Source organism: Rhinopithecus roxellana, chromosome 4 (genome assembly GCF_007565055.1).
Source record: "Rhinopithecus roxellana isolate Shanxi Qingling chromosome 4, ASM756505v1, whole genome shotgun sequence".
Taxonomy (NCBI): domain Eukaryota; kingdom Metazoa; phylum Chordata; class Mammalia; order Primates; family Cercopithecidae; genus Rhinopithecus; species Rhinopithecus roxellana.
Window position 1 is genome coordinate 138,566,821 of NC_044552.1, and position 14,412 is coordinate 138,581,232.

General features: G+C 37.3%; 1 protein-coding gene across 7 annotated transcripts in view; it reads right to left on the bottom strand.

Annotated features, from left to right (window-relative positions):
• Positions 1-14,412, bottom strand: part of UBE3D (ubiquitin protein ligase E3D) — a 189,180-nt gene that overhangs the window by 165,256 nt on the left and 9,512 nt on the right. For 5 of the 7 annotated variants that reach the window (XR_004056948.1, XM_010358276.2, XM_030929442.1 and 2 more), the window contains exons 3-4: positions 12,359-12,449; positions 2,623-2,854 (exon numbers count right to left, since the gene is read on the bottom strand). Coding sequence is in view for 6 of the 7 variants with exons in the window: in XM_010358276.2 (XP_010356578.1) it covers positions 2,623-2,854; positions 12,359-12,449 (323 nt within the window). In the remaining variant the exon portion in view is untranslated. The remainder of the gene's footprint in view (positions 1-2,622; positions 2,855-12,358; positions 12,450-14,412) is intronic. The other 2 variants (XM_030929445.1, XM_030929444.1) reach the window with 1 other exon arrangement.

Here is a 14,412-nt window from a genome sequence, read left to right on the forward strand (position 1 = left end):
TTTGTTCTTTAAAAAACACAGTGAAGTCTTGAATAATATTTTGAATCTTATAAAAGGAAGAAATGCCATCTTTATCATCCCATTATTATAAGATACAATTTTTTTTTTTTTTTTTTTTTTTTTTGAGACGATGTCTTGCTCTGTTACCAGGCTGGATTGCAGTGGTGTAATCTCAGCTCACTGCAACCTCTGCCTCTCGGGTTCAAGAGATTCTCCTGCCTCAGCCTCCTGAGTAGCTGGGACTACAGGCCCCCGCCACCATGCCTCGCTAAATTTTTTGTAGTTTAGTAGAGATGGGGTTTTACCATGTTGGCCAGGATGGTCTCGATCTCCTGACTCTGTGATCCACCCGCCTCAGCCTCGCAAAGTGCTGGGATTACAGGCATGAGCTACCATGGCCAGCCCAAGATGCGAAATTTGTATTATGTGGGTGGGCACAAAATAGAACAAGAGGGATGATAAATGAATACATGAACAGGGAAATCTTCAGCAGGTATCTTTAAAAAAAAAAAAAGTAGATACTGCTGCAATGACAAAGGCTCAAATAAAGTACTATAAACTCTAAAAAGCTATGGAAGAAAAGAAACAGTGTTGGGCTTCACGTTTGTGCTGTTTTTAAAAGCAGATCTTTTTAATTAAACATATTATAACACATAAATTTTGTTTAAAGAGAATCTCTGTAATGCATTTTTCTTCACCTATCCTTGAAGGAAACAATAAGGCAAGTTGTGTAATGAAGCAGCCTAACAGTGTGGGAACTCTACAGAGCAAACCTCAAAGACAGACATTGTTGTGGACTAATTAAGTCAATATATCTGAGACAGGGCAGGACTGCTCAGAGAGGTGGATTAGCCTTGCGTCCTCCCTTTTAGTTTCCCTTTGTGTTGTCTCAATTTCTAAGGACCTTTGATATTGTCTCACCAAAAAAATGTTTCCCAAGAGATACCATTAGGATGCTTTGTTACTATGTGACATTTCAAAACCTTGCTAGATAGCTAGACTGGGTGATAGGAGAAATAGGTTTTCAATAGCACAGAACAGCCTTGTTCCCACAGGAGCCTTGAGAGCACTGTTTACGCAGTCCCTCCAAATTTACGTTTCTATTTTGGTCACAGGCACACTCTTTGGACTGCTACAATATACAATTAAAGAGGGACTTTCATCTAGGCTAACCTGAAGAAAATCTTTTCAACAGCAGCTTGTCATGATACTACAGAATTTCCCACAGTCTCCTTGATACTAAAACTGTAATGTCTAAAAATATGATGGGTCTTTCTTTAATGGATAAGATAGCTGTTTACAATGAAGAGAAATTCTTGTAAATTGCATCACATAACTGATAAAGATGTAAATGTGCAGAATATATTACAGCACAGAGTGCTGAGTTTATTTAAAAAGGGAAACATGGTTTCTCTCATTTAATCTTTCTGTACTACCTTTCTGCTCACAACTTCCAAATATTTTTAAAATGTATAGCTTAATCGTAAAGAAGAAATTTAAAACACATAAAGTATTAGTATATATTTAGATTAAAATACAAATTTAATCATATTAAATATAACAAATGTATATTAACTTACTATTTACCTTTTAAAATATAAAATGTAAAGTACCACATTTCACCAAAGTGAACCATATTTAGATTAAGGGATTTCTGTTTACAGTGTAAGATGAGGCACTTAAATAATTTTCTTTGACAACAACTTAACGTCCACATTCGACGAATTTCCTTCATCTCCCTCAGAATAGTTCTATAAACTAATTTACAACCTAAGAGCTGCCCATCTACTGCATATTTCCTGCAGTTGCTCAGTTTCAGTTCTTATTACAAAAATTAAATGAGTTCTGAATGAAATTTAAAATACAATGTTTTCGTTCCCACCAATAATCAGATGTTAAAATGCTTATCTGGCAATGATTTTCTTTACTTTTTAAATAACATCTGTATTGACTGGCCATCAGTGGAATGATTTCTTACAGGGCTAAGCCAATGCCATTGATTTTCTTTTAAAATAAAGTAAAACACTTGTTCTCTGCAGTGAGAGAAAATTGCCTTCTTCCCACAGTAACCTACGCAGCAAGAACCACCTGACCTCACACTGTCAAGCACCAATTCAGACCCTGCAACACAAGCTTTATCTCCATTCCTGGGCTCCTCCATTCCTCTTTTTACTTGATGACATCTGCATTTATGACTTCAGCAGAAGTCTAGACTGTGGGCAGAAACAGTAAAATACCTCAGCCTAACAGTATAGTAGATATCCTGGAGCAACAGAACACTTTTAACTTAAATCAGACTATTTAGGATAAAATGCACACAAATTATGCAATATTGTCCTAAGAACAAGAAAGCAGGGCATTTTGTTTGTAAAATGGTAGCACTCCCAATTCTATGACTGCAGAGGTCTTCCTCTTCTTATTCTTCCAGGCCTCTGTGGCTGTTTTAGTTTAAAGCCATATGCTCTTCCTGTTTTGATAAAGCAGAGATAGTGATGACAGTTGAAAATAATGAATTTTGGCCTTTACAGCAGTCAATGTAACAAAACCTTAATTAGGAAAAGATTGAAGAAACTAGTATCTAAGAACCTGTAAATTAGCATTTAGTTTGAAACGATATTTTACCAATTTACAACGGTTGTCAGAAGAAACACAGCACATCTCCACTGGGGATAGTTCAGGTCTTGGCTGCCACAAACTGGTTCTTAAATTCACCAAGAAGAAAGAGTCTCCAACAAAACAGTCATTCTCTTGCGGATGAAGTGGTTTATTAGCAAAGGGGTCAGGATGACAACACCATTCTCCAACTATAGCTCCCCAGTTCTCACTCGGCAGTGGGAGCACCCTGAGGAGCTTCCTAGTGGAAAGAGGAAAAATCATTTTTAACAGAACAAAATGGAACTAACATTCTCTTAATTAAATGAGCATAAAAGATGAAAGAAACTCATTAACCACAAGGCTTGCAATGCTAATTTTTCCCCAATTATAAAAGTAATATATACTCACTACAACTAATTTTGAAAATGCAAGGAGGTATAAACAAGGAAAAATCATCCTTTTATCTCACTACCCAGAGATAAGTAACTAAACATGACAGTGTATTTCTTTGCCATCCGTTCAAAAGATATATCTGTACATATCACACAAAGTTTGAGAATGGTGAATAAACATACTATATCTTGCTTTTGTTGTTTTATTTAGATGAATCCTAATTAGTCCACAGTATTCTATTCTATAATCAAAACTTTTGAGATCATTCCCTCAACCGTTAGATATTTAGGTTTTGAGTTTTTCATTATCAATAACTCTGTGATGAATGTTCCTGTTAGAATATTTATGAACATATCTATTTTCCTTGGAAAGAATCTTATATAAGTGTGAGATGATAAGCACAAATTGTATGCATATTTTAAAACCTAACACCTATTTGGTGAATTTCTTTCCAGAAACGCTGTGCCAATCTATAATTCTTCCACTCACCCTTTTCATAAATGAATACTATCATTTCTGCATTAGTAATACGTGAAAGTGTCTTCAATGCTGCTTTAATTGGCAACTCTTAAGTTACTGGTGAGATTCATCTAGTTTTTCCACTTATAGACCACTGTGTTTCTTCTGTGAATTGTGATTAGTGACTATTTTCCAGGGTCCGCATTACTATGTTCTTATTAATTTGTAATAATGTGTTATATATTAAGATTATTAGCCTTATGTTTATTAACCTGTTACAAATGTTTTTGATGTTACTGCCTTTTATTTTGGTTTACATGTCTTAACTGTCAAATCACCTAACAACTTTCTTCTATAATTTCTATTACTATATTTTAATAAACTTTTCATTTTGGAATAATTTCAGATTTACAGAAAACTTACAAAGGTAATATATTAGTTCCCATATACACTTCACCCAGCTGGCCTTAAAGTTACTATTTTATGATACTATGGTAGATTTGTCAAAACTACACACTTAGAATTTCACCTGTTTTTCCACTAAAATCCTTTTCTTCCCCCAAGATCTAATTCATGATAATACTTTGCATTTAGTCATCATGTCTCCCTAGTCTCGTCTGGTCTGTAATAGTTTCTCAGTATTTCCTTATTTTTCAGAAACTTGAGATTTTTGAAAAGATCCATGTATTTTACAGAATATTCTTCAATCTGAGTTTGTATAATATCGTCTCAAGATTAGGCTGGTGGTATGGATTTGGGGAAAGAATCTCACAGAAGTGAAACGTACCCTTCTCATCATATCATATCAGAGAGTATATCACATCAACACAACTTAGTGATGCTAATCTTGATAACTTGGTTAAGGTGATATCTGCTAAGTTCTTCCTTCTAACAAAACACAAACACTAGTAAATTAATGTACATTCAGATGTTATAAGTTAAAATATTTAAGATGTGAATGCTACTTTTTTTTTTTTAAACAATTCCCCCTATTTTCCTTTGATTTCCCCAATCAACTGAGTCACATAAAAGGGCAATTACAATTCAGAGGAGGGTACACAATTTATAACTGCAGAGGACAAAGCTAGAAACAAGAAAGGCTGATTTTAGTTTAACATAAGGAAGAACTTTTCCTTTGAAATTAGTATACACTGCACCATTGGTATCATCAAGGTGCTGAGGCTGTTAAGCATACTGAGAAGTGATTCTTTCAACATACACTTCCTACAAGTCTACCATGAATAAGGCATTCTACTGGCACAAAATATGAACACATACAGTCATCTCTCTTAAGGTACTCATGTTCTAGTAAGAAATATGGACCTATAAACAAATAACAAAAGCACATGTTATAAATGCTCGTAACAGAGTAATGGTTCTAAACTCTTGCAGTGGGGGGGAGTGTGTGGCGCCAGGGGGAGCAGTACAGATCCCTTTGAATATTTAAGAAAAGTGTTAGCCTCTTTCCTCAAACATACATTTCTACAAGCACACAAAATCTGCATATTACTTTAGGGGATTCATGGATCCCCAAGACCAATCAATGAATTCAGGGCAATATACACAAAACATTATGGGAATAGACTGTACATAGACTTCAGAGAAGAGGTAATATCTGAGCTGGCCTTTGAAGGATAAATAGTAGTTCTCCAGGCAATGAAAGGAATTAAGGGCATCACGGAAGAAACAATATGAAGGTCGATGCCATATATGTTTACTTTGACACTGTATTTCTGCTGCCTTATGTTGCTTCTAACATATAGCATGAGCTCTTAAATATTTGTTGAAGAAATGAACTAGTGTATTTTGATAACTAAAATGTGTGAAGCATTTCACACTGGTCGTATCTGTTGCACACTGGAATTCAGGGGTTAACAAATCTTTTCCCTTGCTGCTTGAGAATCTGACCTTTGGTTTAGCCACCTAGCTCTGTTACCCTGGAAACCAGGTAAGATCTTAGGCATCGACTATATTGCTAGGCAACACTGCTTACGGTAAAAATGGTCCTTGGTTGGTAAACTGTATCTGAACCAGGAAGAAATATGAATGAGCTGTAAATGTCTGATAGGATACTTTGGCCTTCCCTGAATGCAGTCTCTTCTTGGGAACCCTACAAACTATATCAAGAATTGTTACAAGAAATACTGGCTGCTTAAGGCAGAAGGCCTTCTTCTGAGCCAGGGCAGCTCCCGTTCCTCCCTGATGTGGAGCTTATGCTTTGTACCTGGAACTATGCCGTGTGGGCAGACAAGTCCCCAGAAAGGTATGTGAGCTGTCACTTGTGCAAACATGCAGAGCCCCTGCTGAGAGGAATTCTTGATGCTGCCCTGCTGGCAAGCTGGCAAAGAATGTGGACTGTGGTAGCCTTGTGAGTCCACATGTTTAGGTAACTTAAGAAGACCCTTGGTGGGCACTAAACACACCTTATTTCATTTAATGCTTGCAACAACTTTGTGAGACAAGAAATATCATTTTCCTATACAGAGGAGGAAAGTGAGGCTCAGAAATGTTAAGTAATCTGCATAAGCTCACAGAATCAGAGGTGATCAGTAATGGCAGGTTCTTAGTCCAGGTCTTCCTGCCTCCAAAACCAAACTTTTTCCTTAGAATATATTCCCTGTCCTGGCAATGCAGAACAACCATAGAGGAGACTTGGGCAGGTAGGATGGTGGCAAACTGTGTGGGGTGTTGCAGGCCACGCTAAGGGGTAGGGACTTGGTACCTCAGGTGCGTAGGAAGCATTACAGAATTTTAAGTGGAATAACAGGTCAGATTTGAATTTTACCAAGAAGAAGCAGAAGAAGAAAAGGGCAAATAAATTGCCTGTTTAGAGTGGGAAGGAGTTAGGCCTAAATAGGCTCCTGGACTTTCTCCATCATTAAGATCTTTTGTCTCCTGACATATTGCATGTAGTGCCAATAAACAAACCCTCAATACAGTGCAAGAGACAACAATGGCAAAATCGCCTACATGATCAGGGAAATAAAATTGCCCCAAGATTTACAGAGATCTGGGAGACAACTCACATTAACACAAAATATGATATTTTAAACTTAATGTGACTACATTATCATGTGAATAAAAGCTAAATATATCCTATAACCATCTACATAAGACACCAGGAGCAAGAAAGTGCCTAATCTGTAACTCATTGCAAAGATAAAAGTTTTTAAAGCAGAAAAAATTTTTTTGATGTTTTGAAGAAAACATAAAACATTTAAGAACAAAAGATTTTAATCACTGCTTTACTGAAAGCATATTTATCTAAAACCCTGAAAAATAGACTTTGATATGATCTACTTCCCAAGAGAACTTTCAAAATAAAATAGATACCATCTTTTTCAAGGTTAGTTTTTAGGTAGAATCCTGGTGGAGCTCAAAAAAACAGTGAAATGATTTCCTGAATTTTCTCTCAGCTTAAGATTCTATAATGAATAGCAACACAACTTCACAATAAATTAAAATTTCCTAGTTATTTTTAAGGTACCATGAGCACAGACTTTTTTTTTTTTTTTTTTTTGAGCCGGAGTCTCGCTCTGTCGCCCGGGCTGGAGTGCAGTGGCAGGTTCTCAGCTCACTGCAAGCTCTGCCTCCCGGATTTATGCCATTCTCCTGCCTCAGCCTCCGAGTAGCTGGGACTACAGGCGCCCGCCACCTCGCCCGGCTAGTTTTTTGTATTTTTTAGTAGAGACGGGGTTTCACCGTGTTAGCCAGTATGGTCTCGATCTCCTTGACTTTTAGGAAACAAAATATACAAATGATATCGATGTTTAATACTTAAACATATACACAAGAAAATGTATGCCCCTTAACTTTAATAGAGGTAAAGAAAAATGAAGAATGTGAAGATAAAGAAATATACATAAGAAAATAAAATTATGCTCCTTAGCTTTAAAATGAAACATTAATCAGTGATAATAACAATGGTAATAACAGCTTTTACAGATTGGATTATAACCAAGCGGACATTAAGAATATTAATAACATCAACTATCTAAAGCTCAAAATATGGCTGCTGGAATTAGATAAACTCAGGTGACATTCTCAGACTGGCAGGCCACAAATCCTATAAAACTAGCTTAGCACTTTAATACTATTACATACATAGTATGATTAGAGCCATAAAAGTATAATTTTATTCCAAAAGTTTGTACAGTGTTACCAATAGTGCAGTTGGTGACTGTACTCTTTTTTAACCTCTTTGTAGAAACGTGACTATATTCTTGGGAGTAGTTATTTTCAGGTTACAATTGTAGCTGGTCTGCCAAGTGGCTCAATCAAGTGGTTGGATATCCTGACATCTCATGTTTCCAAAGATCCCATCTTGCTGGTTTCCCTCCAGGGTGTCAATGCCCTCATGAGATCTAGGCTGACACCTAGCACTACCCTGCCAGTGCAGGGAGAACAGGGCGAAACATCCAGAGACCTCAGGAGAGCCACTCTGTTTCAAATCATCTGAAAATCAAAAGGCTTGAGTTTGAAAGTTTGGCCAACTGATTTCATTCATGTATGAGATGAATTTATTTCTAGAATATATAAATTCCAAACACAAGGACTATTTGGCTGTTTCTGAAACTATTCACAACAAAATACATTTCTTTATTGTTGCTGGATATTGGCCCGTTAATCTTAACAAGAGCATAATCAAAAATTACATACATTCACACACATTTTACAGAAAAACTGTTAATCTGGTAAAATGTAAATTGGAGAATTTAATTATAAAGAAATGAGGCATTATGTGGTTATGAATAACCACAACAAATAGCTAAGAACAAGTGACCTTAAAATTAGGCGCTGCTGTAATTAGCAGGTATCATGTGCCCTGGTGCTAGTAAATATTTAAAAGCCATTAATGAGTCTTACTGTTTAAACTGTCCTCTACATCTTATTTGTACAATTAAGTTGACAAGAACCTTTTTTATTAAAAAAAAAAAAAAAAGAATAAGCATTAGTCCCATACTACGAAATAATCATGAATCACAAAGTACATGAAACCGCAAATACAAAGGTTCATTGATCAGGGAATTTTCATGTTTCATAGCACTCTAACAGGTTTATCTAATCCAACGTCCTCATTTTACAGGTGAGGAAACTGGAGCCCAGGAAATTAATGTAACATGTTCCCAGATAATAAGACTAGCCAGTAAGCAGATCTTAACTCTGTTCCACTGCTCCTATAGAGGTGCTCCCAATACAGATAAATCAACATATTCCAAGGTACCTTCCTGGGAAATATGTTTACAATTACTTGATTTTTGGCACATACATGCTCTTTTGAAAACCTTTGGTCTTGTTTTCTATTTAATGAGCACAAAGTTGTCCTTACCACTCACATAAAACAGATAACTGAGGGAGAAATAAGAACAACACTGGGTTTGACATTAATGGTCAACATGAAATCTATGTGCAGATACTTAAGGAAGCATCTTTATCCATACAACTCAGTCAAAGGGCAAGCTACCTAAGAGTTAAAGGTAAGCAAAGCCTTGAGTCATTTACTAAGGATTTCTCTGCATTACGGAAGAGGCATGCATATGCCAGGCACACAGGTGTGACATGAAAAGGTTTTTGGGTAAGACTTGCTTAAATGAGGCAAAGGCTAAGTCAAGTCCACTGTTTCTCAGCGAGAAAAAGAGAAAGGGAATTCATTTCCTTGGCACATGCAGAGTATGCGAATCACAGTCTTGAAACAAAAAGGTTTGAAACACTAAACTAGATAATTTGCTAGTTTGCTAATAAGAACAATTTGGAAAAGAGTGTAGGAAATCTATAAAACCAATTTAAAAGACCTTGCTGAGCATTAGCTATTAAATATGTTACATCCTTTAACTCTCTTGACAAGTTTGGAAAATAGGCCTTATTAGAAGGCTGTATTAGAAGAACCTGAGGTAGTACAAACACAACTTCCCAGCTACTAAGTCATGAAGCTGGATTTCAAACCCAGGTCCCATTCTCCTGCTCCTGCCTCCAGGGCCAGACGATGGTCAAGGTTAGGGAGAGTGAGTGCTGCCCTTTTAGTTCTCAGTTCCATCACTGTAAAAGGGACTGACACAGAAGACACAGTTCCTGAACAGAAAAAATGGGGGCAACAGATACAAGATTTTTCATATTATCATCCTGTTCCAATGAAATACAAATAACTGCCAATAATGAGCCAGCATATTCTTTACTGCAAGCAGCACCCAGAAATACTGTTACACTGATTTAACATGTTCCAACTGTAACTTCTAGGAATCCCCATTGTTGTCTAGGAATGAATGTTTCAGAAACTTCATCTGAGAATTCAACCAAAGCCTAAAATAGACTGAGAGAAGGAAAACACTCTTGGTTCAACTACAGTGTAAACTGAGATCCCCTGAACCTTTCAGGATAAAGTGGGTCTGTCACCAAGTACATGCAGTAACTTCAACCCTTAAGCAATCCAAGCAAAGATGAGGTTCCCTCCTCTGCAAATTTAAAGTCACCTCATTTCTTACTCAAGACAGTCAATCTGAGGATCCTCCATTTGTAACCTCTCACTTATGCCAGAATAACTCTGTGCCATCTCATCTACCGGGGACACTGCCAGAAATCTGGAAGCAAGCAAGAGAGGTTGGTAGAAAGCCAAAACAAACATGTCAACGTTTATTCGATTCAACCCAGTAAAAATTGATTGAGAGCACACTATTTACGAGGGACAGTGCCTGATGCTGCGGACATGGATGATGATGATGATGATAAGAACAGTAATTATCGCAGTAGCTAATACATACAGAATGCTTGCCACGTTGCCACATGCCAGGCACTGTCATAAACACTTAAACTCACTTGATTCTCCTAGCAACCCTATGAGATAGGTCCTACTGTTAGCCACATTTTTGCAATAAAAGAATTGAGGCACAGACTGCTTAAGTAACTTGCCCAGAGTCACACAGCTAGTAAATGTCAGGTGCAAACCTAGTTACTCTGGCTTCTGAGTCTGTACTGCTAGACAGACTTAGAAGGGACTACACCGTACTGCACTCTCAAAAGAGTAGGGATAAAGGATACAGGGGACAAGATTATCTGCACTCTGAAAGCCTACAGTTTAGTTGTGAAGACAGGCAAATAAACCTTAGAGGAGCACCTAAACCAACCCAGGGTTGAGAGAAGACTCATAACAGTACCTGTCCTGTCAACTGAATTCTTAAGTTCAGGTAGGAGCCAACCAGGGGAAGACAGGGTGTGGGGTGCATTCCTCCAGGAAAGGAAGTCACTTTCATAAGGCCCCAGGATGAAAAAAATCATGAAAAGACTGTGGGGCTGCACACTGATCACCAGAGCTGCGTACAGAACGCCAGTCAATAATGGCATGTTTTTGGGGGGAGGAGGAATAGGGGAATAGGTTGGGAGAGATATAAAATGTGAGGGTGGAGAGGTAAATAGAGGTAAACTCATAAAGGTCCTAATGTAGCATGTTTCTGGAATTTATACTGGAGAAATGGGGGGTCATGGAGGGGTCTGACCAGTAGAGCCTGATGCATTTGAGAACAATTACTTAGTTGTGCTAAAATAGATCAGACGAGAGGACAAAACTACCGGGAGGCTCAATGGATGAGGCGCTGGTGCAACAAGTGTAATTAGGTGAGAAGACAGTGGCCTCAACTAAGGTAGAGGCACTGGGGTGGAGGAAAGTGGATTTATGTAAGACATGCTATGAAGAAAGTAACAAAAGAACTTGGCAATTGACCATTTATGGGGGGAGTCCCTTAGAGCAAGCTGATCCACGTTAGAGCATATGGCCCAAAGGCTTTGAATGCGGCCCAACACAAATATGTAAACTTTCTTAAGACATGAGATTTTTTTGGCAATTTCTTTAAAGCTCATCAGCTATTGTTAATGTTAGTGTATTTTATGTGTAGCCCAAGACAGTTCTTCATCTTCCAGTATAGCTCGGGGAATCTGAAAGCTTGGACTCCCCTGCCTCCAGAGGGAGGAACTTCTGTCTACACCAGGTTTCTACCTTGAGGACAGGCAGAAGTACAGCATTACTGAGATAAGGAACACCGGAAGAGAAGCAGGTTTCAGATAGGAAGGATCCACTTACTTATAAGTCTTAGGAACCTGGCTCAGGAAACCCATCTAATAAAAAACTCTAAATTCTTTAAATATTATTAACGATAATTAGGATTTAATCTGTCTCTCCAGCCTATGAATGACTCGTGGCTGAAGTTTTAGGGGGAAGGGTTTGTGCCCAAGAAACAAGAAGGCTGACATGAGGAAGAAAGAAGACAAAAAAAGAAAAAAAAAAAAAAAGAAATTAAAAAGCCTTTGGGACTGCAAAAAAAAAAAAAAAAACGCCAAAAACAACAACAACAACAACGAAAACCAGCAAAGAGTCCTTCCCATCTCAACAGGGCAATCGCAGCACATGGCAAGAATAAATGATAAAATTAACTTAATCATTAAGAAAAGGTTAATTTGTGCTCTGTATGCTCTGTTTTAATAAGCAGGAGAAATAGGAAATGGATTTTAGACAGGCACTGATAAAAATAGTTCAAATAAAAAGTTTTTGTGCAAAAGCTTCTGTTATGTGGAAAAAATTACTGAATGTGGAAAATGTCACTCAGCATCGTGTTGGATGAAACATGTGACAGGTCCCATGTTTCTTTTCAGGAGGGAGGTGCTTCAGTGATCAGCACAGGTTTTCGGCCGAGATAAGCTCTCCTCTCTCAATGCCAGCATCCTAGTGCTCCCCTTTATGTCCCTAAGAGCTAATCACTCTGATTGCTAGCAAGTTTTGTGGCTGATTTTGTTCAAAGTGATATTAAGCTGGCTCTCACTTTAAGGCCATATACTACTCCATTGGCAATTTCTTGAAAAATTCTGATAGAAAAAGAGATAACCATTGCCAGGCATGGAATTAATCAGTGTTAAATATATTCCTTACCTGTCTTTTATTATGACTTCACCACAGGATTGGCAATAAAATGTGCAACATTCTTGGGCTTGCGAGCTTTGATTAAACATTGAAATCAGTTCTAAAGGAAGTCAATGAAATAGCTAATCTTAGAGATTGAAACAAATATATTATCATACTTAAACAGTTCAATAGCCACAATAAATTACCATCCATAAACAGTTTATGATCCACCCAGATTTAATTATACATTTAATTAATACTATCTGATGACTCAAGCAGAGCAAATATTGTGAAGTGTTTTTGAAAACAACAGATTTTGCTAAGTGTTCCAGAGCTAGGTGCTCCCCTAGATTACACATGTAGCATTTGTTAGTTCTCTCGTTCTATAAATACCAACATTAAGGATGAGTGAAAAAGAACTATTTCCTTCTCATCAAGCTAACTACACAGCTCTGCAACATTCTTAGCTTTCCTCTGCTATGTCTCACAATAGTGTTTCATCAGTGTAAACAAATAGAGTTCTTAAATTTGAGTTTAATTTTTTGTTGTTGTTGTTGAGGCACCCAGGCTGGAGTACAGTGGCACGCTTTTGGCTCACTGCAATCTCCACCTGCTGGGTTCAAGCAATTCTCTGCCTCAGCCTCCTGAGTAGCTGGGATTACAGGTGCCCGACACCACACCTGGCTAATTTTTGTATTTTTAGTAGAGACGGGGTTTCACCATCTTGGCCAGTCTGGTCTTGAATTCCTGACCTCGTAATCCACCTGCCTCGGCCTCCCAAAGTGCTGGGATTACAGGCGTGAGTCACCATGCCCAGCCAAATTTGAGTTTAATTTTATTTAAACAAGGTTTATGTCCAATCTAGCATATTACCAAATGAACAAAGATCTCAAACTAATGTTTATTGGACACCTCCCTGTGAATGGAATGGCTCCAAAAAAAGTCCAATTATTCCAGAGCAAAAGTCAATTTCTAATGAAAGCTATGGTAAAACACTGAAAGCTGTGGGGAAAAAATGTATATTTCTCACGCTATGGTAAGAGCAGCATAAGGCAGCACGTTCCCTTAGTTTCCATTATTTCTTTTATGAAATAAGGAAACTTTCATTTAAAAGAAACAACTAAAATATGTCTGTAAAAATCTAATTAAACAAATGAGCTCATATCCATCAGAATCAAGCAATATGGATTTGGTTTGTGTTTTTCTGTATATATTTTAAGATTAAAAAAACTGATGCTAGAAGGTTTATGCCTTGGCAATTAAAAATCTTAACAGTTTGTAAGGGGCGGTCAGAAATCCCTATAGCACTAAGGTGAAATTAACAGTATTTAACTTTGAGCAGATTAAAAGGAAACCTAAGAATCCAAAATATTCTTTCCAGACCCACAAACAAATTTTCAGTGAAACACTACCCTCTGCTGGTCACCCAGCACGATGCACTGGGTCGGGTTTAAAACTCAGAGCTTCTGATAATAGAGGAATCCTGGGAGAGTGTTGCTGCGGGGGATCAATCTAATGCATGTGCTCTAATAGATCCTACTGTAGCTAGTTCCACATTGAGGGTCACAGTTTGACACTCAAAATAGCAGTATACCAGTATGATGTTTGCTATAGTTGTCCTTAAAAGGGTGTTCTTAGCATTGAAAAGTCATCTTTTTAAAAACCCTGAAACACAAACTGAATGCTAAAACTTTCAAGTCACTTCCTACAAAACAGTTTGATTCAAGTTCACACCAGTACACATCTATTCATATTTATTCATTCCGCAAATATTTATACACCATCTATTATATGGAAAGCACTCAGGCAATTAAGTGCTGAGGAATCTGTTTTGGATACTCTTTCATGCACTATGGAACAGTCCTTTGGTAGTTTTCCTTTTCAGACATTTGAGCAAAATATATTAAAAGTGTAAAGAAATAGGAGACCAATGAACACAAACAGTATGCAAATCAGCACATAGCAATCAATTTATTTTGTCCTATAGTTTAAACAATGTTTCTGGATTTAAGTTTTTAAAAATAATTCCAGTTTTGATATTTGTATATTCAGTTACAGAATACAGAATATGGATGGGCAAA